This window comes from Podarcis erhardii (assembly GCF_964252035.2).
Source record: "Podarcis erhardii genome assembly, chromosome: 15".
In the NCBI taxonomy this organism is placed as follows: domain Eukaryota; kingdom Metazoa; phylum Chordata; class Lepidosauria; order Squamata; family Lacertidae; genus Podarcis; species Podarcis erhardii.
The window spans coordinates 15646849-15674216 of NC_138505.1; the positions used below are offsets into that span (position 1 = coordinate 15646849).

General features: G+C 49.2%; 1 protein-coding gene across 27 annotated transcripts in view; it reads left to right on the plus strand.

Annotated features, from left to right (window-relative positions):
* NRXN2 (neurexin 2) overlaps positions 1-17925 on the plus strand; it is a 303692-nt gene extending 285767 nt beyond the window's left edge. For 18 of the 27 annotated variants that reach the window (XM_081842396.1, XM_081842381.1, XM_081842376.1 and 15 more), the window contains one exon: positions 9715-17925. In XM_081842396.1, the coding sequence (XP_081698522.1) occupies positions 9715-10610 (896 nt within the window). In that variant the 3' untranslated portion in view covers positions 10611-17925. The remainder of the gene's footprint in view (positions 1-9714) is intronic. The other 9 variants (XM_081842385.1, XM_081842384.1, XM_081842390.1 and 6 more) reach the window with 1 other exon arrangement.
* The last annotated feature ends 9443 nt before the right edge of the window (positions 17926-27368 follow it).

Sequence of the window (27368 nt, forward strand, 5' to 3'; positions counted from 1 at the left end):
TGCCACACTTGCTGTTGGGGTCTAACCCACAGGGCAACCCTGTCCCCACTTGTGGGCTTCTTATCTGGCTACCCCTAGCCCCAGTGTAGCACCCCTGTTGACCCAACTTGCTCACCAGCTCTAGAGTTCATGTGGGCAGCCCATGGGTCACATGCAATGGGAGGTAGCCCCTTCCCATATGCGACAACCTGATTACCTTCCACAGCCAAAGACCCACTCAAAATTAATCGCTTTACTTCTGTCGTGGCTGCTCCCTATGGTTCTCTGGTAGTCTTGAGCTCAGCGCTGATCTAGCCATGCTTGCCTCGGCCAGTTTTGTCCAGATTTCTCCCTGCTTCTGACCATAGATGTGCCGGACAGAGGATCTGCCCAGCACAGATGGGCCCACCCAAAAGGGGAGTGGAGTGGGGAACAGGCTTTGTTGCGCAAAAGGGAGGTAGCCAGAGTCACTCGCTCCAAGGGCATCTTGTGATGCAGAATACAGGCCTGCCCTTGCTTAACAGACGCTGGGCACTAGGGCTCTCCCGTCTTCCCATTGGGAACTCCTCCACCCAAGATGGCACTGGAGCCTGGAGGAGAGGACAGTTGGCTTCAGAGTAGCCTCAGCAACAGGAATATGGCATGAATGCTTCCGAGAATAAAACACACCCCTAAGCTTGCCAGTTCTGTGGGTGGTTTCCCACACACACACACCAGACCCAAAATATTCTGAAGATGAATGGACAGGTGTTCCTGCCAACCCAGGAATCAGTTCACCACCCATTATAATTAGGTCACATATCTTAAAGTCAGTTGATTAACCAGCAAAAGCTTAATTCAAAATAACTCAGCAGGGCCATTGATTAGCAGGGCCTTCCCCCCCCCCCTCCTAAACTGACAGTTTCATTGGAAGCAGTCCATTTGGCAAACAGCTCAGCTCTCTATACCAGAAATTAACTTCCTCAGATAAGTCACATTTGCACAGTTTGGGGAAACATAACAACTATCAAGACACAGGCCACTCACTGCCTCCTGTAGAGGGCAGGGTTATGGTTAGGGTTCAGCTTTTTATGACTCCTGGGAAAGAGACTTCCTAGGGATACCATTGAAACCAGAGTCTTTTTCAGCAGTGCCTGGAGAAGTCAGAGATTGAGCCTGGGACCTTCCTGTGCAAAGTTGAACCTCTTCCACAGACCTACAGGCCCTCCGAGTCGCCCTGGGAGAGCAGCAGGCCCCAGTTCAGCCCAGCCCTGCATCCTCATGACCCCCACCACATGTCTTCATGTTCTCCCTCTGGGCTTAGGCCCCCATGAAGGGCAGCCCTCAAGGAGCTTGCACTCTTGGGTGCAGAATGGGGCTGCCCTGGGGCTTGCTTATCTTCTGGGGTGGCTGCCTGTCCACCCCCAGAGCATCTGTGGGTGGTGAACGTCATGCCAGTATCCTGCACATGACAGCCTCTAAGCCATCTTGTCATTTGGGGCTGGTGGAGGGGCAGATTTGGGCCCATGGAGGCAGACATGAGATTGGAGTCCTGGACAATTTTAATTTCCTGAGGCCATTTTGTCCATGTCATGTATCACCACAATGAGATATGAAGACCATTTTCAAGGCGGGTTTGCTTTCATTTTGAACAACAAGCAGCGGCAGCCGCCTTCCTTTACTGACCTATAAATTATCTTACACTTTGTTCAGCACCCTTAGCAGGTATATCGAGATTTTAGCAAGACACAAAGAAATTCTGTCTGGTTAAAGGGTAGGTAGTTAATCAGTCAGGAAAAAAGACTCAAGTGAAAAAGGTTGCCTCACTTGTCCTGTACCTGCTCTCCTTACCTGGGCAGGGTGACCTCCACTCACCACTTGGGGAGTCACCCAGGCCATGACCCTTAACCTCAAGCCTCTAAGCCTCCAAAGCCATGTTGAAGTCAAGAGTGCCTCTGCGCACATACAGAGTGCCTTTGCTCAGCTTACAGGAGTAGCGTGGGTGGGGAACGGTGGAACTCCCAGGCATGTCTGTGCCACAGAGGGGGCCAGGCCAGCCTATCTCTGGCACAAGCATGGCTTCTGCCAACAGGAAGGCACCCATCCTGCTGCAGTTTCCTCTCCCCTGAGCCAAAGGAGCATAATCATTTTTAGGCTGCTCCCCCCCTCCACCCACCCACCCACAGCCTCCTCTCCCCCCCCCCATCCCTCCCTGGGGAATTGCTGAGCAGCCGCTGCAGCCTCCTGTCTCCCCACCCCCCAAAAACGGCTCCTCTTTGATGGGAGCCTTGCTGATGCCTCCTCCCCTCCCTTCTGGATGATCAAAAGCAGAGACAGGCTCCTTTGTGAGCGGGTGCCAACTGTTTCTAAAGGCTTGGGGAGAGGGGGGGGGTCCCACCCAAGGAGCCGGCAAAGCAAGATAGAATCCACTCATTAAAAAGCATATTTGGATGGGGTTTTAATTAATGGAGGAGGAGGATGCAGTGGTAGAACGGAGGGGAAAGGGAGGACAGAGACCACTCCCCCCACCCTCAAGCCTTCCGCTTCCTCCTCTTCTGCGGGATTGGGGAGTCTGGTGCTATTCCACATGTCCCACTTTTCCACAGAGAGGCACATTTCTTCCTAGCTAGGCCATCCCCTCGTGCCAATGCCACTCAGGGCCTGGGTGAAGCCCTGCAGCCTTCTGAAGTGACAAGGCCACTGCTTTGGGACTGCCTAGTTGAGTACTCTATGTGTGAAATCCAGCAGCGCCCCCCCCCCCTCAGCTTTTTGGCACTTTTGGTGGCCAAGTCCAAATACTGCCACAGTTGACTATGGAGGTGCCATCTCAGAGACAGGACCACATGCTGCACTCAGGTCCTGCTTGCAGATTTCCTGCAAGCAACTGGGTGGCCATTGTGAGAACAGGACACTGGACTAGACAGGTCCCTTTGGCCTGATCCTGATCATGTTGCTACTGCAGGGCTCTTCTTCTGTTCTAATGCTAAGCAGGCAGCCCTCTCAGAGCTCGCAAGTGCCAGGGCAGAAAAGCCTTCCTGAAATGCGCAGTTGGGCCCATGAGTCCTTTTGTCCCTGGTGACCCATTTTAATCATTTGGTAGCAAGAAGAGGGATTCTCTCTGCTGCTCTGTAAATGCTTGTTGGTTTATTGAGATTTATGCTCCATCTTTCTTTAAAATATCTAATGCAGCTTTCAAGCAAGATAAAATATTATTCATAAGCAGCAGCAACTGCAGCCAAATGATACCAGCAATGTCAGAGAGAACTGCTTGGCAACTTGGCTATCTAAAAGTCAACAAAAACCTACAAACAGATGGAGGTTTAAGGCTCCACAAAAATTTGCCAAGGTCCTCGCTGCCTTTCTAATAATAATAATAATAATAATAATAATAATAATAATAATAATAATTTATTTGTACCCCGCCCATCTGGCTGGGTTTCCCCAGCCACTCTGGGCGGCTTCCACAAAGACCAAAAATACACTAAAATGTAACACATTAAAAACTTCCCTGAACAAGGCTGCCTTAAGATGTCTTCTGAATGTCAGGTAGTTGTTTATCGCTTTGACATCTGCTGGAAGGGCGTTCCACAGGGTGGGCGCCACTACCGAGAAGGCCCTCTGCCTAGTTCCCTGTAGCTTTTCTTCTTGCAGTGAGGGAACTGCCAGAAGGCCCTCGGCGCTGGACCTCAGCGTCCAGGCAGAACAATGGGGGTGCAGACGCTCCTTCAGGTATACTGGGCCGAGGCCATTTAGGGCTTTAAAGGTCAACACCAACACTTTGAATTGTGCTTGGAAACGTACTGGGAGCCAATGTAGGTCTTTCAAGACCAGGGTTATGTGGTCTCAGCAGCCATCCCACAATGGGAGCAGGCAGAAGTCCCTTGAGAGAATGCTCCAAATTTTATGTGCCTCAGCCAACATGGCTCTGTCTCTGTATCCTGTTCCATAAAACTCCTTGGAAGGCTTGTAACATTTCAAAACACAATAAAACGAGATGACTTGGGGAAGGGTTACAACTCAGGGGAAGAGGCCCTGCTTGGCATGCAGAAGGTCCCAGCTTCAGTCCTGGCAGCTTCTTCAGGTAGGACTTGTGCAGGCTCCTGCCTGAAGCCCTAGAGGACTGCTTCCTGGGAGGAAGTAATCAAAGGCAGCTTCCTCTCTTCTGTATATATTTTGAAACAGCAAGGTCAAAAGGGGCATTGATACCAGCGCCAGGTGGGCCTCCCTGGGTCGGGAGCACCTCCATCAGCAGGATGCCACCACTAGCGCTGCAGCCTCTGCCACCCAGTGCCTCCAACACTTTTAAAAATCATAGCTGTTGGGTGCTGAGCTGAGAGGGAACCCAAAGGTCGCCTTCCTGTCCCAATCAGTTCTGACCACCTCAGGGCTTAACTCCTACATTCCTGTTTGAATCAGCCCTTTATTCAAAACCACAGACTGAATTTCTACTTCGTTTTGGGTGGAATGATCACAGCTTAGGGGCTGAGTGTCTGCTTTAAATGCAAACAGCCCCAGGTTCAATCCCTGGCTTCTACCAGGTGGGAAAGGGTCATGTCTGAAGCCCTGGTGAGGTCCTGGCAGTCAGGGTGGGCAAGACTGAGTTTAGCTCAGTGGCCCACTAGATAAGATCAGAAGCTTCTGGCTGCAGCTGGATCAGACCAAAAGCCCCTCACAAAATGGGAAGCCCCCATTTTGTGAGTACCACAGTACCTTTCCCCCTTTGTATTGCTACGTGTTGAAAATTGCCCATTTACTCCTCCTCCCTGAGCTTGGGCTGCTGAGCTTTCCAGAAAATCACTACAGAGCCCGTAAAATGTTCTAGGTTAGAATAAAAGCCTCTTGAAACCAGCCATCTTGTCTCTGTGCCCAACCATGGAGGTCTGGAAGCCTGCAAGAGCTCATCTGTGCAGCAGCCCATTTTTGGAAGCTCAAGAGCAGGGCATGAAGTCAAACAACTTCTTTGCCCCTTGCAGGTATCCTTCCACCCAAGCATCCCAAAAAAGCAACAGTGCATGGCTTGACTCTCCCAACTATGCCTAAGGAGAGGCTTTTGCGGCTGTCGCATAGCATGTGCCCATGTGGAAACGCTTCAACCCTCTTCCCTGTGCTCTGGGAGTGTTGGTCAGCTCTGTAGTTAACAACTCAATTGGTTGCCAGAGGTGACTAGGAATTCCACGCAGGCCTTTTAAGATCAGGTGTAAGTGCATAGAATAATCTAGTCATCTCTAATTCTGTAATGGGGCTTCCCTCTGTGGCCAGCATGGAAATCTGGCCTACTAGGGGGAATGCAGGCTAGTAACTTGTGGGCTTACCGTATTTTAAAAGGGTAGGTTAGACCACGACCTCCCATCCTCCTTCACCATGGTGGCCATTTAATTGTTATTTTTAATGTGCACATTAATTGTAGACACACAATTAACATAATGTCTACTTTGTACCTAACACTCCTCTTCTGTGTCGGTGGAATTAGAGATGTTTCTTCAGCCTTCTGGAAGGCCAGTAACCAGAAAAAGGTGGCATGAGCTCAGAAATAGATGTATGTACAGCCTGGCATCCCTTCATCTCTGCATATTTATCCCTTCTTCCAGTAACATACTCAGGTGGGTGAGTGCCAATAGGATTGGAGCCAAACTGGGGCCACCCGGAAAAAAGAGAGGCGTATCAGCATTTTCAGGGGAGGCCTGAGATTTGCCAAAGTGCAAATAAAATAAATAAAAACCGGGAAAGACCCAATGAGCAACTGAGTAAGGACTGAGCTTGCTTAGTAGCCACAGAATTTATGGCACTTGGTTGGAAATTAAAAAATGGGGAGAAGAGAAAGGAATGGAATGGGCAGGCAGGCACACTAAACAGGACCACTCCTACTCAGAGACAAGGCTACACTACAGTGTCTATGCCCACCCTTCAAATAAAAGATTTTACAGGACAGCTTACCCCAGTTGGGTACAAAATGCACAGTTCATAATGAGACATTAAAAGCGCATAAAACCAATTTTATTTCAAGATTAGAAGTGCTATTAAAAGAAGCAGCAACTGAAAAGGCCTCTGAAAGAGCTAAAAAGACAGCTGTGTTGGTCCCAGGCCAGCCTTCTCAGGCAGAAGGTCCTGTGTGAGGGGTGGCATCAGCAAGGAAGCCATGTGCCTTACTGAGCACAGCCCACCTCACCACTCTCAACCCAGAACAGATCCTCCATAAGATGCCCTTTGTGGACCATCATAGCCAGCCATCGGCCTTCATTTTCTCTGTTGAAAGTGTCAGCTTGGATAGCTCAGTTGGTAGAGCGTGTTGCTGATAACACCAAGATTGCAGGTTTGATCCCTGTATCTGCATATTCCTGCATTGCAGGGGGTTGGACTAGATGATCCTCAGGGTCCTCCTTCCCTTCCAACTCTACACTTGTATAATTTGATCTCCATCTAGAATCACACCAAGAAATTGTGCTATACTGTTGACAGGGAGCAGCTCAGGTGCCTCTGGCTCACACTGGAGCAGGGCAAAGGGAAGGAGCTGTGGGGCCAGAGATGCCTTTCATCTGGCCCCTCCCTCCCAATGGGGCTCCTGTGTATTTTCCTTTGCTTTATTTTGCATACCTGCCATTCGTTTGTTTATTCCAGTTCTGCTCCCCTTCACCTGCGGCCTCTGCCAGCCTGGATTGTTAGTGGTGCAGAAAGGTGGGGGTGCTTACATTGGCAGCATAGATCCTACAATAGGCGGCACGATGGGATGAGCCCGCCATGCTTTGAACCAGGTGCCCTTTAGGGTCTTGGGTGCCTCCTGCCTGGAGAAACCTCCAGTGAGTGAGCACAGAGAACTGCGTGGAGCCCCTTTTTCTCTCTCTTTCTCCCCAGCCCATGTTGGCCTCATCAGCCTGTAGTGCAACAGCATCCTTTTGGTAGGCTGGGAACATCCCTCCATCCTCAGCCAGAGCAGCTCTGCTGTCTCCTGGTGGAATTAGCATTTAGATAGCCAGGTTTATCTCCCAGGAGCACATCCCTGCCCTTCCCGACATGCTTCTCCATCGCCAGCAGCTATTAACGCAGCCACCCAGCTTAGCCTGCCTTTCTTCCTCGCTCAGCCTCTGCCCCCTCTCACTCTCTGGGGTCCTTGGCAACCCTCCCCTTCCTACAGATTGCCACTGCCCCCCACCTGCCTGGCATCCCTAGCTCACCTCCTCAGTTTCCCATTTCTCCTGCACAGGGGGGCACCACCGTAGGCCAGGAGGAGGAAGAGGATAGAATTAATAGCTCACTTGCTTGCCAAAAGAGCTTCCAAGTTTCCCTGCCAGGTTCCCTGCTCTCCCCTTCCAAGCCCAAGCAGGTCCCTCCTTACCAAAGCAGGGCAGGGTATTTCATTTTTGTATTGAAAAGCTGCCTTAAGTTAGTGCAATCTCATGTACTCACATGTAAGCCCCACTGAGTTTGGTGGGGCTCAATCTCAGCTAAGTATGCAAAGGATGGCCATGTAATTTGAATTCCATATGAGTAATTTGAGGTTGTGGAGGGTTGAGAGAAAAATACTGCATTGAGAAATCATGATAGCATACCCACAGGAAAAAAAATGGGGTTCCTGAAACCAATCTGCTGTTCAATGCTTTCATGTTGACCTCTGGCCTGCCATACTTTGGTCTTCTTCCTGCAACCATGTGAAGGAACTCCTTAATAGACCCATTTTGCAGATGAGGAATTAAAAGTTAGTCGTGACCAAACCTGGGATTCAGAGTCACAAGCTCCCTCTCCCAAAAACACATAAAATCCGCTGGGATATTCTCACAACCGTCTCACAGCATATTCTCACAACCGTTTTGGCCCTTTGTACCTACCCACATCTTGAATGCACATCTTGAACGGTCCTGCTGAAATCCTGCAACTAGTCATACCACAAAATGCTCTGGGTTTTGCTGCTGCTGTTCAGCTTTAGCACCAGGGTTCCCCCTCCAGACAGCAATAAAGCGAAAGCACTGGGGAAACATCACAGAACAACTAATAAAGCAGAACAGTATGTGGATGGTCCTGTATGAATCCACTGCTAATGTACTATTATTGTGTTGATGTTGCAGAACACACACACAAACACAGCCCATCCTGGAGGGGCCCTGGAAACGAAGCAGTGAGCCTGCTCCAAAACTTTCTCAGACATGAGCAGTATTGAAAGCAGAATTGCATATAACCACCCCAATGCCAGTATAAGGCAGTGTTCCTGTGTGCAGATGGAAAGGGGTGGGGGGACCAAATCTCTACCTGCTATACACTTGGTCATGCCTGCCTGAGTTGCTCTCCTCTCTCTCTCTCTCTCTCTCTCTCTCTCTCTCTCTCTCTCTCTCTCTCTCACACACACACACACACACACACACACACACACACACAGTTGACACTACATGTATCTCCCACAATTCCGTTCAGGGGTGTGGGGGTGTTTTTTGTGTTTTTTACCTGCATCTTTGAAGAAGCTCCTTCTGCACACCCTCCATCCATGCTGCCAACCTTTCCCTGCCTAGGGCACTTGATAGTTGTGCAGGGACCATGCTCCCCAACCCTGGACTCTTCTCTTTCCCCCAGCTCACCTGAGAAACCGTCTCCCCATGCATCAGGGTCCTGGGTGTTCAGATAGGGTGGAACTTGACACTTCTTTTTGTCACCCTTTCTCCCTCCTCCCCAGCTGACATATTTTGCACATGGTCAGAGGTGCTTTTGTCTCCCAAGCATTCCAGACAGGTGGTGCCCTCATTCAAGTCAGGCCTGGGAGAGGGGGGTTGGGGGTCAGTTCTGAGAGGGGAGCAGGGTAAAAACAGTGATTTGGGGGGGGGGACAGGCAGACAGGATTCCTGGGGCTTTGAAGGATGCCTATTCAGAGATTTGTCTCTTACCCAATCCCAGTGGCAGAAAACTCCCTTCTGCTTGATACCACAAGCCATTTTGATTTATGACTAAATAGGTACCCTCTCTGCACTCCCAATTTGGAAAGGGCCGAGGAGCTAGAGTTTCAGGCTCCCTGGCGAATTCAGAATGGACCATTGGTTCTGAGTGCTGCTGGTGGGGAGGGGGGCAATTGGGACACCCCAAGAAAGGGGCAAAGGTGCTACTGTTTTGGGATGGGGATGTGGGTGGGGAAGGGAAGATTTGAAATGATGCAGTCATGGAAAGAAAAGAACAGAAATGAATCTAGCGAGAAAGAGACATTAAAAAAAAAAGCAAGATGCAGAGAAAGATGTTTAAAGAAAAGAAAAGAAAAAAAGTTGTTTTTTCTCCAAAAAACATTCTTACCTAGTTTTCTTTTTTGTAATTTTTTTTCTTCATGCTAATATCACACGGCCTATTTGTTGATGTAAGTTGACTGAATTCCGTGGTTTGCTCTCTTATTTTTAAAAACAAACAGAAAGGGAAAAGAGGAAGAGGCAAGAAAAGGCAATATTAGTGTTTTAGCAGGAGAGGATGGGAAGCCAGCCAGACAGCCGAGGGTTTTATTGCTCTTAATTCTGCTGTTTTATCTGTTTAATTTTTTGCGCATTAAATGACTTTTTTAATTCTTTTTTTTTCCTTCTTCCTTTGATTATGATTTCTCTAGACTAATGTGTTGCAAAGGACAGAGAGAGGAGGAAAGAAACAGGACAGTTTAGTGGCCAGGGATGGAGACGGAGGGGTTTGGCTAGCTATAACTCTCGTGGCTTGAGTTGTCTTGTGTCAAGGGGGCAGAGTGCCTGCGAGGTCACTAACCCGCTCTCCCCTCTTCTGTCTCTCCCCCTTTTCTCTCTGTTCTAGGAGGTGAATTAGTATTGCCCATAATAACAGAAGACTCCCTAGACACCCCTCCAATTGCCACCCGGTCTCCATTCATCCCCCCGCCTCCCACCTTTGGCCCCTTCCTAACCGTAGTCGAGACCACCAAAGACACCCTTTCCCCACCATCCCATCCAAGGCCCCCCTGTCTGGCCGACCAAGACGACAGCGACTGCGAAGAAGGGATCGAGGCCTCCGGCTATGCCTCGGGCGAGGTTTTCGACTCCAGCCTGCCCCCTACTGACGACGAAGATTTTTATACCACCTTCCCCCTGGTCACGGATAGGACCCTAATAGGCCGGCCGGAAGGAGCTTCCAAAAAGGCCCAAGGATACCGCCCCAACCTTAGGACAGGACTGCCGGCTTCGCCCTCCGTCCCCGACCTCCTGACCTCCACAACCTCTCCCAATCTGGTCCGTAACATTCCCGCCGGCAAAATGAACAACCGGGAGCCCCTCAACCCCCAGCCAAAACAGTACCCCCCACTCTCCACCTCCTTTGAGCCCGACAAGCTAAACAGGCTTAAGTACCCAGGTATAACCTCTTCCCCCAATTTCCACAATCTGCCCACAGCTAACCCCACCGGCCCCGGGGAGAGGGGGCCCCCCGGTGCCGTGGAGGTCATCCGGGAGTCCAGCAGCACCACCGGCATGGTGGTCGGGATCGTGGCGGCCGCGGCCCTCTGCATCCTCATCCTCCTCTACGCCATGTACAAATACCGCAACCGGGACGAAGGCTCCTACCAGGTGGACCAAAGCCGGAACTACATCAGTAACTCGGCCCAGAGCAACGGCACGGTGGTCAAGGAGAAGCCAGCCGCTGCTGCCAAAACGCCCAGCAAGAGCAAGAAGAACAAAGACAAGGAATATTATGTCTGATTCCCCCCTCCCAGCCCCCCAGCCCCTGCGTGCGCCAGAGAGACCGACACCCAGCCGGCGCACGCAGTGGAGCCACCCAGACCTACACGCACCCAAACTTTCTGGAGAGGAGACCACCCAAGCGCATTCTTCCCCTTCTTCCGCATCCGAGAGGCCAGCTGATGGCGCCCTCCAGTGGCCACCTCCACCCGCTCCTCTTGGGTTTGCTCATCCCTTGTTTACTTTAAGCCCTTCCCTCCTCGCAAAAAACCCGAAAACACAAAACACACAAAGGAACCACAGCAAGAAGGTTGCAGGGTCTCCCTCCCTCCCCACCTCCTTTTCCACCCTGGCCATCCAACCCTGCAGGGTTGCTGTTTTTTCCCCTTAGGCAAACTGAGGGGGAAGGGAAGCCACAGTGGCCGAGGTGAAGGGAGGCAGCGTTGGCCTGAAGAGAGGGACGCTGGGAAGGAGGAGAATTAAAAGGGGGGGGGGGATTTCAAGCTTCCCAGGTGAGGTTGGAGCCAGAATGCTGCTTTGTGATCTGTCTGCAAGAGAGTCTTTGCCCCTCTCTTTGTTGAGGGGCTTTTGGTGTGGAAAACAAAAAACTGGGGCCCACCCGTCTTTCCTCACCCCACCCCACCCCAGCACCACGCTCTGAAACAGAGATGCCTAGCTGGAGCTCACAACTCTACAGAACCCTATAACTGAACTGGGGGGCAGAGAGGACCCACAGCGGCCAAAAACAACCCCTACTCCACCTCCTCCTCTCTCTTGGAATTATCTCAAGCAAAGGGGTCTGTCCTTTCTATCATTTCTTTCTCTCTCTCTCTCTTTCTCTCTCTCTTCGTTAATGTGTCAGAGTCTTGGAAATGTGTGGAATAAAACAAAAAGATTTTTAAAAAGAAAAACTACTAATTATAAGAAAAGAAGCAGGTGACGTGGATTTTGCTTGCGCTGTTGGGCTGAGGACTCCCTCCTTCCCCAACAGCCAACACCTAGCCTGTCTTGTAATAAAAAGAGGGAGTAAAATTGAGGTGGTGTTTGACACCCATAAATCAATGCAGTGGAGCGCAGCTTTGGGGTGCAGCTGCATTGTGTGTGTGTGTTTGCGTGTGGAGGGGGGTGGATCAAGTATCTCCCGGGGGTTTTGTTTTGCAGGGGTCCAAATGAACCAACCTTCAATACCTTCCATACCTCCCCCTCCCCTTTTCACTCTCCCTTGGATCAAGGTGCTACTATATTGTGGTCTTTCTTTAAACTGTGTTACAAGCATGTGAAACTTGGGCTGACTTTTAGTTTTATGTCGTTTGTCGGGGCCGGGTGTCGAGAAAAAAAGTGTGTGTGGAGCCAGATGCAGCAGCAACAGCAGCAGCAAGGACATCCCTTTGCATCCAAGCCGCAAGCGGACCCTGGCAGTTTCTCCAAAGGGCGCAATGGCCAGTGGGAGGAGGGCGAGGACGTGTCCGTGTGTGGTGCAAGTGGTGAGCGCGTGCAGAGCGCATGGGCGCAGCTGGGGCTCCAGTGTCTCTTCCCTCCCCGCCCTTCGGCTGCCTTCCCAGTTCTTCCAAAAAAAAAGAAAGGAGGGAGACAAGTCAAGAGGAAGCCATAGATAACTCTGTGCAGAGTTCGATCTATCTGTCTATCTATAAATACACAAAGATATATATATAAAGATATATATAGAGATATATAAGATATAAAAAGTATACATAATATATGGAGAGTTTAAAGGCGGCCGTTTGAAGGAAGGGTCAGGGAAAGGCTCTTGGCTCCAGGAGTCAGATGGAAGGGTCTGCGATGGCAGCAAATGGCCAGTTCCTACATTTGCCCAAGGTCAGGGCTGGGGAGCTCCACCGTTCAGATCCTAGGGGCGTTGTGGAGATGGACCTTTCCTCCCCAGGTGAGCTTTGAGGGTATAGATGAGGGATGACGGCTTATTCCAAGACGGCAATATTTCCTCTGGGTGTGTTGGGTGCCGAGTGGCCCTTTGAGAGGGAGTGTTTGGGGTGACCATTGAGGACGTTTAAGGGGCAGAGAGGCAAGCCAGGTCAGCTCCGGGGGGTGGAGGGGACACCTCAACAGTGTCCTCACCACCCATCTGCTTTCCCAGGGCAAGGTCCATTAGGGTGAGTGGGGCAGCCCCCCCCCACCTGCCTTCTTCGTTACAGCAACTAGTCTGTGTGGGGTGGTCCTGGCTGTCAGCTTCTTCCTCCTCTTAAGTCTCAGTGTTGCCCTTGTAGGGACTTAGCAGGGAAGAGGGAGAGGAGGGCAAAACTAGACTCCTTGTCCGTGGCCTAGCTCATAGACTGGGCTCTCTGCTGCGGCCCAGGGCATGGAAACAGACAAGTGGCCTTGTTGCTGCCCCAGCTGCAGGAAGCATTGCCTCTTTCAAATACATCCTCTTCTCCCAAGCCTTTCTTTCAACACCAAAAAGGGCAGTCCCTCCCCCAGCCCAAAACATTAAAAGTTTGTAACACGTTTTGCATGAATCTTCAGTGATTTACCTTTGCAGGAAGAGCCAGGACTTATTGTGACATTTGCCTCCCTGCTGCCTTACATAGCAACTGAGACTCTTTGTCCCTGATAAAGGAGCTCCAAGCTCAAACTGCTCCCAAAATTGAATCTGGAATAATGCAAGTCGGAGAAGGGTCTGTGGAAGGGATCAGTTATCTCCAGGCCACTTGTGATCCTGGCCACCCTCCAGTTGGTCAGTGCCCTCCTTAAAATGAACCCAGAACTGGACCCAGGGCCCCCAATGCAGCCTGATCAGAGCAAAACCATCACCTTGCTCCTCACCCCTCTTCCTGGCCTGCCACTCCTGCCGCCACAGCCGGCCCCCTGAAATTTGGGGTAGGGGAGAAATTCTACAGAGTTTGCATTTAAAGGCAAGCCCTTCCTCAGTTTGCACTTTTCTGAAACAATCTGAACCAATAGACGGCAGCCCTCCTTCGAAATTCTCACTTCTCCGAACTTTGCAATTGAGTTCTCTAGGCAGGCGATGTGTGGAAAAAATGGATATATTGGTGGAAATAGCACACAAAAACACATATGGGAATTGCTTCTCAAAATGTTTACTAGGAAAAATTGCAGATGAAAAGGTAGGGAAAATCCACACTGAAATGGTGGGTTTTTGTAAGGACTTAGGGGGAAATCGCAAACTGGTATTGAAATGTGGAGGACTGGATTTAATAATGGAAAATTGAGGAAGTGAGAAGCACTAAAATGGATTGGTTTGCCCCCTCCCTCCGTACAATTGTTTTGTCACCATCTGGGCTTAGGTGACAGCCCAGCTCAGTGAAAAGTATTTGGGGGTGAGGCTTTAACAGCCTTTAAACAACTGTTAGGCATGACTTTGCAGAACTTAATTGGGGCCTGGGATGGATGCAAGGGAGGATTTTCCACCAATGCAGATCTTTGCCATTTTGCAATGCAGTTTTGCACCACTGCAACAGCAGGAGGTTGGGGGGGGGCGCTTGGAGGCAGCTCTCCCTGCTGCATGACCCATTGAGTGGCAAGGAGACCTGCCCTGTATGGTATCCAGGAGGCTTTGTCACAGCTGCAATACTATACTCACTTAACTGGGAGTAAGTCCATTGAACTCAATGGAACTTAATTCTGAGTAGGCATGTACGGTAAGCAACTGGGAATAGTTGTGCTTTAACCTCTGGTGTGTATAAAAAGAGCTACTGAGATTCGAAAGGAGAACCTGCATTCATCTCAAAAATTTGGCAGCATTTTAGATCCGGATTAATCTTAACGTCTTAAAATATTTTGAAATTTCACTTTTCCAAGTCCAGCTGGGTAGGATGCTTTTCAAACTTTTCCATCTTGCCGATGGATTTTAATGCAAGTGGGTTAAAAGGTTTGCTCTTCCCAGTGATGCTTTAAAAACCCTAAATGCCATGTCACCTGTGATTGGAGCTGAGGAAATAAACACAGAGGCTGTTAATTAAAAACGTTGCAAGCAAATTCAGCTCTGGGGATTTCCCACCCCCACCCTACCCCTTCCACATTCATTTGAGGCCTAGTTATGACATAACTTGCTTTCAATGAGTTTACAGGCATCATTAAATGCGGGCCCCTTAACCTGCAAACGAAAGGCAGCACAAGAGCTGCTGCTTCATGAGTGTTGGCTGCAGGAAAGAATACCTCAGCCTCTTACAACTGGCACCAAGTGAAGGCCTTTCCCTTTGGGACAATCAGCAATGCCAGGCACCCAGTGCCACCTAGGTGAGGGCACAGGGGCTCTGGACACCAGGAGTGGAGCAACTGCCTCAGGCAGCTGATGCTGGCAGGGGGCAACACCCCACCCCGTCGGAGGTCAGAACTCTGTGCACCTCACACAACTAGTTTGGCAAAACTACTCTGGTGTCATAGAGGGCATTGCCCCATTGCCAGTGTTGAAGGAAAATTCAGCTGCTGGTCCAGTTGACCTCTGTAGGTGACGTGGGGAAGGGGCAACTTGGGCTGGCCCTGGGCTAGTGAGCTTCCACAGGCTGGAGCAACAGCCCTTCACCTCTCAGCTCCTGCCCTTGCTGGGGGGGGGGGGGACGACTTCCTGAGGTAGCAGATCCTCTCCTTGGTGAGTGTGTGTGTGTGTGTGTGTGTGTGTGTGTGTTTGTGAGAGAGTGGGTGGGTGTCCAGTGCCTGGCGGTCTCTTGGTGCTATAAAAATTGTTCAGTGATCCTGTCCTTGAATGTAGCTCATTAGCCAAATTGAACCCAGTCTTGTAGTGGACGGACCTTCCCCGCTTCCCCATACAGAGTTTTCTGCTGGGCTACATCAAGGGGGCAGCAGAAACCTTGTTCTGTGCCAGAGGGTGGAGGTGCCTGTGAATCATGAGGCCTGGCCTGCACCCGCTAAGGTAGCTTGATGCCCTCCGGTGCCAAGGGAGGTTCTACCCCATTGCCAACGCTGGGAGTCAGATCTGGTCAGGTTCTGAACGTGGGGTGGCAGGGGACATCCTCAGGCAGGCAAGTGTGTTAGGGCAAGAGCCCTGAGGTTTCCCCTTTGCAGACGGTATGAAGAGTGTTTAAGGAAAGTGAGGGATAATTTGGGGAGAGGCTATTGGCCGTATAATTGTAGAGTTGCAAGGGTTCCCAAGGGTCATCTAGTCCAACCCCCTTGCAATGCAGGAATTGCAGCTAAAGGATCCCTGACAGATGGCCATTCAACATTCAGCTGGTGAGTCACAACCCCCAACTGTTGGGCCAGGGGCCACAAATGCCATACATGTGTCCGGCTTAAAAGATGCAGGTTCTAGAGGCGCCTTTCCGGCAGTGAAGCTGAGAGGGTGAGGAAGAGAGAGTGGTGGAAGAGGCTTGGAGAGGGAGACAGTAGCACTGGGTGCTTCCCTTAAAAAAATGGAGGACTTTGCAAAGCTTCCAGGGGTGGCTCAGGGCTTCTTGGCTGGATGTTTCCATGACTACAGAGAGTGTGCCACATGCAAAGCAACTTCTAATTTTGTCAAATAACCCAGGATGGAAATTTTTGAACTATACAGAACTCTTCCTCGTGTGAGAAGAGGGTGGGGAACACAGCTTCCTGGGACAAAACCTGGAGTTCTCCCCTTTTTATGGGCTGTATCCAACTAAAGTCCAAGAGTCAACCAGCTTAAATTCATGGACCTCTGTTAATCATGTCCATTAATTTCAATGGGTCTGCTCTTGAATATGACAAATGTATAACCAGTGGCAGATTTATGTACAGAATTAGGGCCCCACGAGGCTGAGGGGACTCCCCAAGTTATCAGTCGATGTTGTTAACTGAGGGGAAACCTTTGAAATGTGACGTCAGTGACTCTAGTTTTTTAGTTTGTTGTGCTGTTTCTACTCCCTATTAATGTCAGTGTTGGCTGGTCCAGTAGGACAACCAGGTCTTAGCCTGACCACATGAAATATCAAGCATTTTTCAGAAAAAGATTTCACCCAAATATCATTTGTTCTCTGGCCAAACAGTTATCTGCACCACTCAGTCCAAAAGTAGCACTGTGGCAAAGAAGTCCCACCCATCTGTCTCTAGGCAGAAAAACAAATTGATATTAAATGTGTGTCAGTGGTGCTACTGGCTCTGAGACCTGCTTGTGTAGTTTCCCCTTCATCCCTCTTGTCCTGATAGCAGTCCAGCCTGGTTGTCCCAGAGCTCGGAGCTCTTTCTGCTCAGAGCATGCTCAGAACTGTTTCCTTAAAGGCTACACTACAGTAACAAAGCTCCACACCCAGCTTCCTGTGACCAGCCTTGTTGATTCTTTAATGTTTATTTCATTGTTTGCAAGCTCGTTCTTATGCATGTAGCTCTCTCATATTTTCAGGCACAGTCACATTGATTTAGGCAAAATGTAGGGTCCTCCAAAAGGGTCCTGTGGACCATAAATCTGCCACTGTGTATGGGTGCATTGCATGCAACATATTGTTTTCATTTCCGGAGTCGGTGAAGCTGCCACCTGTATGTCCAGAATCTGAGGAAGAATTCTGTGTAATAGGAAGGGGGGGAAGCCTGCATCCGGTCTTTTTAGTGTGTTCAGATAACAGGGCAACCCTTTAGTTGCTCTGTAGGGCCAGCAAAGCAAAACAGCCCCCTCCCCAGCTGCTCTCTTGGTTCAGCGCTTGCCTGCTCAATCAGAAACTGGGGGCGCCCCAGCCACACACGGACATGTGCCCACTCACAGTTCTTGAGCGGTGTTTGCCACTCCTTGATCCTAAGATACCTTTGGGCTTCTGCAGGTTGTGGGGGAGACACTGGCCTCCATTTGTCCATTTGAATTGCTTCCGACTGATTGGGAGGGGAGTTGTGTTCCTTTTGTGGTTATTCTAGGTGGCCATCTCTGGACCCCACCCCCAATCCAAAGCCAACCAAACCCATCTGGGGATTGGCGGGGGGGGTTCTGTGTGTCGGGGGGGGGGAGAATCAGCCATTAGTTTTTGTTTTATTTTTAATTTTTTCCCTCCCCACAATCCTCAGCTGTTTCTCAGGCGGGGCCCACCTGCCCAGTTCTACGAGAGTGTAATGAGCATTATTACCAAATGTAAATTTATTTGTACATTATTAATATTTTATTTTTATCTGGGGAGGGGAACATGCAGAAGGTCAGAAACTCCATAGGCAAAAACACCCTCAGATCCAAAACCCTCTTTTTTAAATAAATAAAAAATACTAATAATGGTGATAATAAAAATAATTTGGGGTGGGGTGGGGGAGATCAGTTCCTTTTGACAATGAAATTCCTGACATTTTTTCCCCATTTTTTTAATGGCATTCCATTTGGGGTGGAAATCAGTTTTAATTTGACTTGATTTATTTTGTAATTGATGACTTTTTTTAAACGACAAAGGGGGGGAAATTACCTTTCCTGTTTGTTTGGTTTTTCTGGGGTGGGGTTGGGGGGGATAAACTGTGATTCTGCATATTTACCCTGTAAAATTCCTGTATTCTTCAATGTTATTGTAAAGTGTTACTGATAAAAGATGATTATGAACAAACAAACGAAAAAGTCCAACCCATGTACATTTAGCACAAAGGGGAATACAGTTGATTCTATACTTCGTATACTTTGTTCTAGTCTTTCTTTTGTACGCCTGGGGACTGTGTTGCACGAGAGGGCTCTGGACTTCCCCTCAGATTGAAGTTTATCAGAGTTTCCCATGAGACAAACCATTAAAATAATTGGGTGTATGCCTATTTCCTACCTCTGCGTCAAGCACTGACTTTCCAAAATGGTTCCACCACCAGATAGACATCACACAGACTCCTGTTCGTGCTGTGTAACTATCCCTATACAATGGTAAATATTTAACTGGAGAAAAACATTGTTTTGAAGGTGTTGTTTGCATGCAGTGTCCCCATCTTTTCCAGAACTTGGTTGTCTTTGACTACTGAAGGAGCAGAATAAATGCCAGGGGGTTTCCACGCAAGCTCTTTACTCCAGAAGAGCCGGACGAGCATCTTTGGGACACCACACCCACCTCTCTCGAGATTTATGGGTCTAATGAGTCTTTCTAAATGCATAGCATTATCCAGATGTCATTGCTCTCCTGTTGAAAGCCATGTGTAGAATTCCAATGGGCTTTCTACACTTGGAATGGGGTGCTTGGTGTGTCCGTGTGGCTCCCACAATGCTCCATGATCTACGCCGTCAAAACAACGATGGAGCCCAAAAAGGCTTTGGATGAGGCAATTCACCTGCCTTTGGGACTCCCACACCTTAGGACTGAAGCCTAAATACTTTTAACTTTGCACTAAAGCGCACATCCAATCTAAGCGCTCGTGCACAATTAAAAGGTAAAGGGACCCCTGACAGTTATGTCTAGTTGCGAACGACTCTGGGGTTGCAGGTCTCATCTCGCTTTACAGGCCGAGGGAGCCAGCATTTGTCTGCTCCGCAGACAGTTTTTCCGGGTCATGTGGCCAGCATGACTAAGCCGCTTCTGGCACAATGGAACACCAACACCAGGGCAGCGCATGGAAATGCCGTTTACCTACCCGCCGGAGCGGTGCCTATTAATCTACTTGCACTATTTTTTGGCATGCTTTCGAACTGCTAGGTTGGCAGGAGCAGGGACCAACGGGCGCTCACCCTGTCGCAGGGATTCGAACCGCTGACCTTTTGATCAGCAAGCCCAAGGCTCAGTGGTTTAGACCACAGCGCCACCCGCGTCCCTCTTGCACAATTACCTCCGCAATATTAAAAGTGTTTTTATGAAAGATCAGGGGAAACAAAGGCAGTTGCTAAAATGGCACCCACCAGGAAAGACCACAGTTGGGTTTGTTTTTTCAATGTTTATATTTGTCCTTAATTACTTCCTTTTCTTTTTTAGCTCTGTTGCACAAAGAGGTTATTAAAAGCATTGGTTTTTAAAAAAATTAAAAGACATAAAACATTGATGAGAATATGGAACTGATATTTAAAAATAATCTTGCTGGTGAAATGACACCGAGAGTCTGCTGAAGGAGATGTGTTTGTATTAAGGCTCAATCCACCAGTCATCACTATGCCTCTTTAAGAAAATGGAAGTGAAGTCTGAAGGCCATTGGCACCTGTTGAGATTGTGCTGTTCTAGCCATTATCTATTTCCTGTCAGTGAAAAGACAAGGAGAGGATGGTGGGTGGAAAGAGGAGGTCAACTGGGTGGCAGTGCCCATCGATGCCCTGCCAGACTCCACGTTCCTACCCCTCCTTCATGGAGGGCTTCCTGGAAAATGCTGCCTCACATGGCAACCTGATGCAGGTGTGTACTCGGAAGTAACTGAAGGAAGGGGGAAGAATTGGATTCAGTCGACACTGAAAGTTGAATATACCCAATCTGCACTTTCTGAAGCCATATGCAAAGTGAATCACAGCAGCCCTCCCTCAAAATGTGCTCTTCTGCAAATTGCCATGCAGTTCTTGCACAAAAGGGTGTTTAAAGCCTGCAAATAAATGCATATATTACTGAAAATCCCATGCAAAAATGCATTATATCAAGGAAAATACATTAGGGAACATATGCTTTGCAAAATAATAATAATAATAATAATAATGTGTATTATTTGGCATAATTGCAGGCAAAAAAAATGTATATTCGGATAAATTCACACTAAAATTCTGGTGAGTGTTCACGATTACTTCTTTTTTTTTAATCGCAAACTGACGTGGAAATATGGATAACTGAATTTCAGATTAGAAAAATAATAAATTAACATTGGCCAAGACTGATAGATTTGCCCATCCCTAGAAGGAAGTCCTATAGCATGGGTAGGCAAACTAAGGCCCGGGGGCCATATCCAGCCCAATCGCCTTCTAAATCTGGCCCGCGGACAGTCTGGGAATCAGCATATTTTTACATGAGTAGAATGTGCCCTTTTATTTAAAATGCATCTCTGGGTTATTTTGGGGGCCTGCCTGGTGTTTTTACATGAGTAGAATGTGTGCTTTAATTTAAAATGCATCTCTGGGTTTGTGTGGGGCATAGGAATTCGTTCATTAATTTTTTTTCAAAATATAGTCTGGCCCCCCACAAGGTCTGAGGGACAGTGGATCAGCCCCCTGCTGAAAAAGTTTGCTGACCCCTGTCCTATAGAGTGCAGGGGGGTAAATGGCTATGGGGTTGCCTTTGGGGATGACATTTCCATGTGGCAAACTGACAATTGCAATTAGCATACATGCCCCAGGCCCTCAATTGTGACAGAGGAGGGAGGAAACCCCCTGAGGGAGGAGGGGGCACCCGAGGGCACTGCCCCCAGGGCACTTGACCACCTGAAATCTGGCGTTGGCCCTGAATTGTACAAAGAGGTGCCTTGGATTTTTCTAGCCCTGTTCGCCATATACACACACAGAGGTGTCTTTGCGGGGTTATTGCGAGGATAAAATAGGTATGGAGAGAATCCTGCATGCATCTGTGTGAGAGGAAGGGTGGGATCAAAATGGAAGAAGAGAGAAGGAGAGAGATGCTTGGAGCCAGAGGCCTCTGCTGTGGCTGTGCTCCTTCCTGCTGTCCTTCTGATTAAATCAAACTGGAGCAGCTCCTCCTGAGCCTTTCAGCCTGAATTATTTCGAACCACAAATATCTGATGTCAGCCTCAGTCCTTTCCAGGTTTCTGATCAGAATGGCTTCCATCCAGATGGCAACTGGAGGGGGGGACCAGATGAGCACCTCCTGCATCCAAGGAGCCCCCCCCCCACCTCTTCTTCCCTGGGCAAAGTTGAGATCCCAGATGATCCTGGAAGCTAGAGTAGACCCCAGCCCAGCCCGCTCGCCATCATTCAGACATGCAGCATCCACAAGGAGAAGTCCCTGCAGGGCAACTGATGGATAGCCCATTCCTTCATTTTAAAGGGCAGCTCCAGAAGAAGAGGGAGAGGGATGTTTGAGTGACAGGGTCCCTACTGGCCAAAGGTGGCCTGGAGATCAAATGAACTATTAGCAACCGTGTGGGTGGGTTTTTGGTGGGTTTTACAAAAAGGAAAAGTGTAGCAATTTGGATCAGGACCCTGTTGGCAGAGAAGCTCTCACTGGGTGACCTTGAGCCAGTCACTCACTCTCAGCCTCACCTACCTCTCAGGGTTGTTGTGAGGATAATGCGGAGAGGAGAACTATGAATACTGCCGTGAGCTCTTTGGAGGAGTACAAATGTAGTAAATAGTAATAATAAACAGCTCGGAGGGGAAAGTCAGGAATTGTTGTTGTTTAGTCGTTTAGTCGTGTCCGACTCTTCGTGACCCCCTGGACCAGAGCATGCCAGGCATTCCTATCTTCCACTGCCTCCCGCAGTTTGGTCAAACTCATGCTGGTAGCTTCGAGAACACTGTCCAACCATCTCGTCCTCTGTCGTCCCCTTCTCCTTGTGCCCTCCATCTTTCCCAACATGGAAAGGGTCTTTTCCAGGGCGTTTTTTCTTCTCATGAGGTGGCCAAAGTATTGGAGCCTCAGCTTCAGGATCTGTCCTTCCAGTGAGCACTCAGGGCTGATTTCCTTAAGAATGGGGAGGTTTGGTCTTCTTGCAGTCCATGGGACTCTCAAGAGTCTCCTCCAGCACCATAATTCAAAAGCATCAATTCTTCAGCAATCAGCCTTCTTTCTGGTCCAGCTCTCACTTCCATACATCACTAAAAGTCAGGAATATTATCCCCCAATTGCAGATGGGATGACTGAGGCCGAGAGGCTAGTGCCTTGCCTAAAGGCCATCTTATGAGTTCATGGTAAAGGCAAGATTCAAACCAGGGGCTTTGTGATTTGCTGATGGACGTGTATTCTTCAGCTATCACCATGTCATGGTCCCCATTACACAGAGGCCTGTGAGTTAGGCTAGGAAGGCGAGCAGCGGGAAGGCGCCTTTTTATCAGGAAATGGAGAATGGGAGGGAAGCTCCCCCTCCGTTGCCCCACCCTCCCTGCCAGCCAGCTCCCTTCTAGTGTCAGAGCTGGGCTGGTGGGGGGCTTATTCAGGAAGGCTCCCTCCCCCACCCAAAAAAAAGGAGGACAAAGGGAGCACAGAGCTGCAATTGAAAAATGTATATCTGCTCATTTATATGCATAGATGCAAATGTATAAATAACTGCGGGGCTATAAATAGCAATGCAAGACATCTCACTCTAAAGGTGGGCTCTGCGCATCTGCTCAGTCAGCTGGCTGTCAGGTGCTGCTCACTCACTGCCTTACCTGCGTTTTGTCTTCAAAGAGAGGGTGCCTTAAAATAGGACGGGCATCTGCAAAGGAAGACAGAGGGGGGCAGTTTGGGGGTTGTTGTGTTGAACAAGAGCGAGTCAAAGAGACACTTCCCCCTCCCTCCAGCGGCCAATCACCCCATCCTCACTTGCCAGAACATCTAGGTCAGGCATCCCCAACCTTCGGCCCTCCAGATGTTTTGGACTACAATTCCCATCATCCCTGACCACTGGTCCTGTTAGCTAGGGATCATGGGAGTTGTAGTCCAAACATCTGGAGGGCTGCAGGTAGGGGATGCCTGATCTAGGTTTACCCTACAGGTTGCCCCCCTCCGTGGACTTCTCTGCAAGGCTCCCTCAGCAAGCCAAGGGGATGTAAGGAAAGGGTCAATGGTTGGACTGCCATTCTCAGGCCCACCTGTGGCCACTGATGCTGAAGGCCATCTTTAGATGGCAGCAGACCTCATAATCCCTGCCGCTTTCTGAAATCAGGGAGGGGGGGTGATTCAAAGGATGATCAGAAGAGCCTGCTGGATGAAGGCAATGGCCTCTCTAGTCCGGCATCCTGCTGAATCAATATTCTAGCAGGATAGCAGGATATGAGCACAAGAGTAGCCCTCTTCCCTCCTGTGGTTTCCAGCATTGCTGCCTCTAACTGTGAAGGCAGAGCATAAGCCATTGCTGAAGACAAAGTGGGAGAGTGATGGGAAAGGAGGGAGTTGCACTAGCTGGGGAGGGGTACCTCCCAAAGACCTCTGCACCCATTGAAAAACACAGCACAAGGGACAGTCAAATGAGCCCGCTGATTTTCATGGGAGACGGTTGATTCCAAACTTTGGCCTTGAGGCCGATTGGACCGCAGTAAGGGAGGAGGTGGGCCTGATCCAGCCTAAAGGCACATGCCCAAGCAGCCTTGCACTTTGGCACTGTGCTTAATTTCCTTTCATTTTGCTCCATGCTTAACTTCGTTTCCTCTGCCTTGTCTTCACAAAATACATTCAGGATGGAACCACCAGGCCTCATTCACTCTTATTTTACCCGGGGGGGGGGGGCGGTGCCCATGCAGCTTTGTAATCCACCTGTTACCTTCCAGTGTTTCCCCAGGGTGTCTAGAACATCTTTTATTCTTACTGCAGAAAGTCTGCCTGCTTTTTTCTTTCAGAAATATGGGTTTTCCACAGGGGCTGAAGGCCTTCGCATGACTGTTTCAAAAGGTTTTGAGATGAGCAGTGAACTAACGAGTCAGGGTGGGGAGACCCAGCCATTTTGCTTCCCTCAGTGTTTCAGTTTTCCAGTCTTAAATTCAGTTCTCCACATTTCTGTAGCCATTTGAGGAATTTCTTTTTTAAATTCTTTAGCGTTTTAGAGCAAATTTATCCTAATTAATACAGTGAGTAGTAGACACATGTTTGCAAGCATTTTCTCCTACTACAATCATAGAATCATACAAGTGTAGAAGTTGGAAGGGACCTCCAAGGGCCATCTAGTCCAACCCCCTGCAATGCAATACTCACAGCTACAGAATCCTTGACAGGTGGCCATCCAACCTCTGTTCAGAAACCTCCAATGAAAGAGAGTCCATCAATGGTTTTTTGTAAGTTATTTTCACCAATATATTCATTTGTATGCACAATTTTTACCGGATACAGGCATTTTTGTAACAATTACTTGGAGGAACTTCATCGCAGAATTTGGTTACGTGTGAATGTCAAAGGTTGACTCTCTAGTTCTCGTTTAGCTTCAGAAAGTGCAGATTTGATCAATTCAGCTTTAACTGAATTGACTTCATCGCCCATCCCTACTATCGAGCAACTGAACCTATTGCAGCCTCAGTACAGAATCACTTTAACTTTATAGTGGGCAAAAAATTTTTGGATGCCTTTATTATTATTTTTTTTAAAAAAATCTTTTAATTAATGATAAAACTCTTTTCCGGCTATGCTTTTTAAAAAAAAAATACTGCTGCTTAAACGAAAGAGTGGTGCAGTGCTACAATGCTATAATTTTGAAAATTTCGATTGGTGGGGAAACCTTTCCAACATCCCCTTTTCAGCAACGTGATTTATCCCACTAGTTAAAACACTTCCTTTTGTCTTGCCCTGGTGTGGATGGAAGAGAGCAGGATGAACATGCAGGAAAAGGCATCCACAATTCTGCTTGGAGCTTCCAGTGGGAGAACCAGGATGTCTTAGTGCTCAGAGCCTCCCCTCTGGAAGAAGCTCCAGTATTACGCCAGAGGAGAGCATGCGGGAGTGCTCTCTGCCTCTGCCCCCATCCTCACAGAAAATGCTCCTGTTGTTTCCCTCTGGATCCCCACACCACCAGAGCGAGGGGGGGCTGTGTGCAGCTGTCTTGAGCTTCAAATGGTTCCCCTCCCCAGCAGCCACAACACACCTGATGTTGTATAGAGCATCTGCCAGGAGGAAGACGCAGGAGACGCTCGATATTCCCAACATTGCGGAGAGCTAATGGCTCCTCCTGAAAGAGCAACGGCTGGGCAGCTCATCTGGATCACCGGGTGCAGTTGTGCTTCTGTGTAGAAACAACAGCAACGGGTTGTGCCCAAGATTGCCAGGCCCTTGCAGGAGCTGTGCTGACCCCACAGAACAAGACACAAGCAGCCTCCATCTGCCCAGATGTTGCACAAGTGCAAGGAAAAGCAAGCGCCACAACTTGTCCTGCCAGAGGTGGGGGAAACAGCACTTGCTGGCATTCAGCCTTGTTTTTCTTTGGCGTCTGGTCACTTGAAAGGAGGGAAGCAAGCTTTTGACTAACACAGGACACTTCTCCAAGCAAAAAAGCAAGGCTCAAGGCTGCATTGCTGGGGAGATGCTTACTGAATGGGTAAGAAGAAGAGGCACCAGCAAGGCAGCTTACGCCACAGTTATGTTTCAGGTGTCAACGAAGGACCCACCAGTGGAACGAGGCCGCAAGGAGACCCTCCAGGAAAAGAGCTTGTCAGTGGAAAAATATGTTGCCTTAAGAAATGGGTCCATGGGGAGGGGGGCCCAAACCTCAGGGTGGATTCGACTTAATGGTTCATTTTATTTATTCAATAAACATTTATGAGCCACTCTTCAACCTTGGTTCTTGGAGTGCCATAGAAACAGACTTAAGTGCCAGGAGTTGTGAGGCTGAGATGGCTCAATTCCCCACCCAGCTGTGGGACTCACTGGGTGGCCTTGGCCATGAAGATGGTGCTCAGAGGTACTGCAATTGCACCGTAAATCCCGGAGCCGACATCTGACGGTGGAAACAATCCCAGGGCTTAGCTCTGAAGTGCTTCTTGGTTTTGGCACCTTTGCAGGATGAAACACTCCAAAAAGACTGGGTCTCCCACTGTGACTATTTTTCCCACCAGAAAGGGTTAAAACATTTCCAGTTAACAGGATGCAATGCTGAGGGAGCAGTGTGCACACAGAGAAAGAGAGAGAGAGCAAGCATACATCCCCACACTGCAGAAACAATGGTCATTAATTCCCACATCAAAGAGGCGCAGAGGATAAAGGCAGCTTGGAAGCCGCTCACTTGTGGAGGGAAAACTTCTCTAAGCTCCGTCTTTGCTGAGCCTCGTTTGATTACGTTCTCTTTCTTTACCTTTAAAACACTCCTGCCTTCCTCTCTCCCCCACTCTCTGCTTTTTAATTTCCTAATGGGAGTAATTTGATTGTTTTGAAATGCATTAATTTTTTCCCTAAGAAGAAAGACGTGAGTAGCTGCAAACATCTGACAATGTAATGAAGTGATTATGCACCTGGTGGTGCTGCCTCTATCGCCCAGGCCTCTGCATCCCCCCCCCCCACACACACCCCAAGTCAGCTCCAGCAAAGGAACGCAAAGGCCTCTCTCTGGAGGCCCTTTCCCAGCCAGGAGGTGGAGGTCTCACTAGACCAAGGGGAGCCCAGAAGCTGGTGACCCCTGGGTGCCAGCCTCTGGCAGAACTGCACTGGAGGCCGGGGATGGGGGTGTCTTCCTGGCCCACCCGGGGCTTCCAGCTGGTATGGGCAGGAGACAGAAACACTCTCATGCAGTTGGACTCCTGCTGCTGCACCTGATCTTCTAGCAGGGGGCTTCTCAAGCTCAGAATGAGGTGGGGTCCTGGAAGCTATCAGCAGTGCCGGATTAAACCCTGTGGAGGCCCCTAGGCAGTCAAAATCTTGGAAGGAGGTCCTCTCAAATTATCTCCTAATACGTTTATGTAGTTTTCTTTCAAGATCAAATCAATATTATTTTGACCCATGGTCACGGGGTCCCTCAAAGGCATGGGGCCCATAGGACGGTGCCTACTTTGCCTGTTTGGTAATCCAGCATTGGCTATCAGATCAGACCTGTCAATCCACCTGGATCAGTATTGGCTTTGCTGACCAGCAGCCTCTCGGTCAGGGCTCTTTCCTAGCCCTAAATGGGGGTGCTGCAATGGTGAGAGCAGACCCTCCAAGTGTCCCTATTTTCCAGGGACATCCCTGATTTAGAGAAGCCGTCCCGGTTTCTGATTTGATCCTGGAATGTCCCGCTTTTCCTTAGGATGTCCCTAAGGAAGCCAGCATGGTGTAGTGGTTAAGAGCGGTAGACTCGTAATCTGGGGAACTGGGTTCGCTTCCCCGCTCCTCCACATGCAGCTGCTGGGTGACCTTGGGC